The 1393-nt window shown below is 42.8% G+C and overlaps 1 protein-coding gene across 4 annotated transcripts in view; it reads right to left on the bottom strand.

Moving 5' to 3' along the window:
* LOC101850710 (rhombotin-1) overlaps positions 1–1393 on the bottom strand; it is a 164122-nt gene that overhangs the window by 51188 nt on the left and 111541 nt on the right. For 2 of the 4 annotated variants that reach the window (XM_005096439.3, XM_035969237.1), the window contains exon 1: positions 663–1269. The exons of 1 other annotated variant lie outside the window; for it this stretch is intronic. Coding sequence is in view for 1 of the 3 variants with exons in the window: in XM_005096440.3 (XP_005096497.1) it covers positions 663–672 (10 nt within the window). In the remaining 2 variants the exon portion in view is untranslated. Of the gene's footprint in view, positions 1–662; positions 1270–1393 lie in introns of those variants that run through there. One more of the 4 variants, XM_005096440.3, reaches the window with a different exon arrangement.

Below are 1393 nucleotides of genomic sequence, written 5' to 3'. Positions count from 1 at the left end.
CACACACACACACACACACACACACACACACACACACACACACACACACACACACAGACTCACACACACACACACACACAAAACACACACACACAAACATAAAAACCCACATTGGCACATACACACAAAAAGGACACATTAAAATAATTGATTTACTAAAATAATTTTTTAACCCTTCAAAAGAAGTAATATCGTTAGGTACAATCTTTACCCCTACCCCTCGATTTACCCCAAATCCAAACAAAGCACACAGCTGAAAGGGTCTAGTCTCAAGAGGTTCCTGTATTGACTGTAGCCCACATACTCAAGACTGGCCAGGAATTTGTCAACCTCATCCAGAAAAAAGATAAGAGAAAAAAAAAGCTTTTAACTCATTAAAGAGCAACGAACAAACACAGTAAAAACTATGTTTCTTCACTTAAAAAGAATACCGTTAACATTTTATGGCCCTGTTTTAGCCTCATTATTTCTTTACATACGTCCTTATTAAACCAAATCTCCCTGTGCTAATTGCACATGATTCTTCACATGTCAGTATCGAAGTCTTGAGTTAGTCCTAGAAAAAATATTATGATTAATTGGTTTTAAGACATGACGTACTAAATACAATAAAACATAGAGACACAGCTGGAACAACAGAATAATGTAATTTTCATTCTTACCAAAAAGCATAAGACCTCCTCAGAAAAAAGCCAGAAAATAACCCGCAACTCCAACGGAACTAATAAAAACACAGTAAGTGAAAGAATAAAATCGTCGTCTTCATTGAAACGTCCGCTCTGTCTCCGAGAACATCCAATTTGTACAAGAATCCGAAACTAAAAAATTAATTCCTCAAAAACTGTAGTTGTTGTTTCCTCAGAAAGCACGAAGAAGTTGGTTAGACAAGAACATTATCATCATCATCATCTGAAGTAGTATCACCCACGTTACTAAAGAAGTGCTGTTGATGTAGTAGTAGTAGTAGTAGTAGTAGTAGTAGTTGTTGTTGTTGTGTTCGGACCGACGCCGAAAGAAGGAACCAGCCAGTGCTACTGCGACCGCTTCTTTTTCAAAGAGCGGTGTATATATTGCGGGAGCAATTTCTCTCCTCTCTCCTCTCTCTCTCTCTCTCTCCGTGTCTCTCTCACTCCTTTTCTCTTTATCGTCCCGCGCGAGTGGGACGGGGGGACTGACAGCTCGTTCTTGCGCTGTTGTAGCAGTGCTGATGATGATGGCGGAGGTGGTGGTGGTAGCGGCAGCAGAAGCGGCAGCGGCAGTAGTAGGGGCGACGGCGGAGGTGGAGGCGGCGGCGGTGGTGGTCGGTCGCTAGCGCACTGTGAGTGAGTGAGTGAACTAGGGCCAGATGATGCACGTGCGTCGCGCTGCGTTGGGGAGGACGCGCGTGTATGTT

The sequence above is a fragment of the Aplysia californica genome, unplaced genomic scaffold (assembly GCF_000002075.1).
Source record: "Aplysia californica isolate F4 #8 unplaced genomic scaffold, AplCal3.0 scaffold00129, whole genome shotgun sequence".
NCBI lineage: Eukaryota > Metazoa > Mollusca > Gastropoda > Aplysiida > Aplysiidae > Aplysia > Aplysia californica.
Note: the sequence above shows the minus strand (reverse complement) of the source record. Positions and strands in the feature narration are given on the sequence as shown.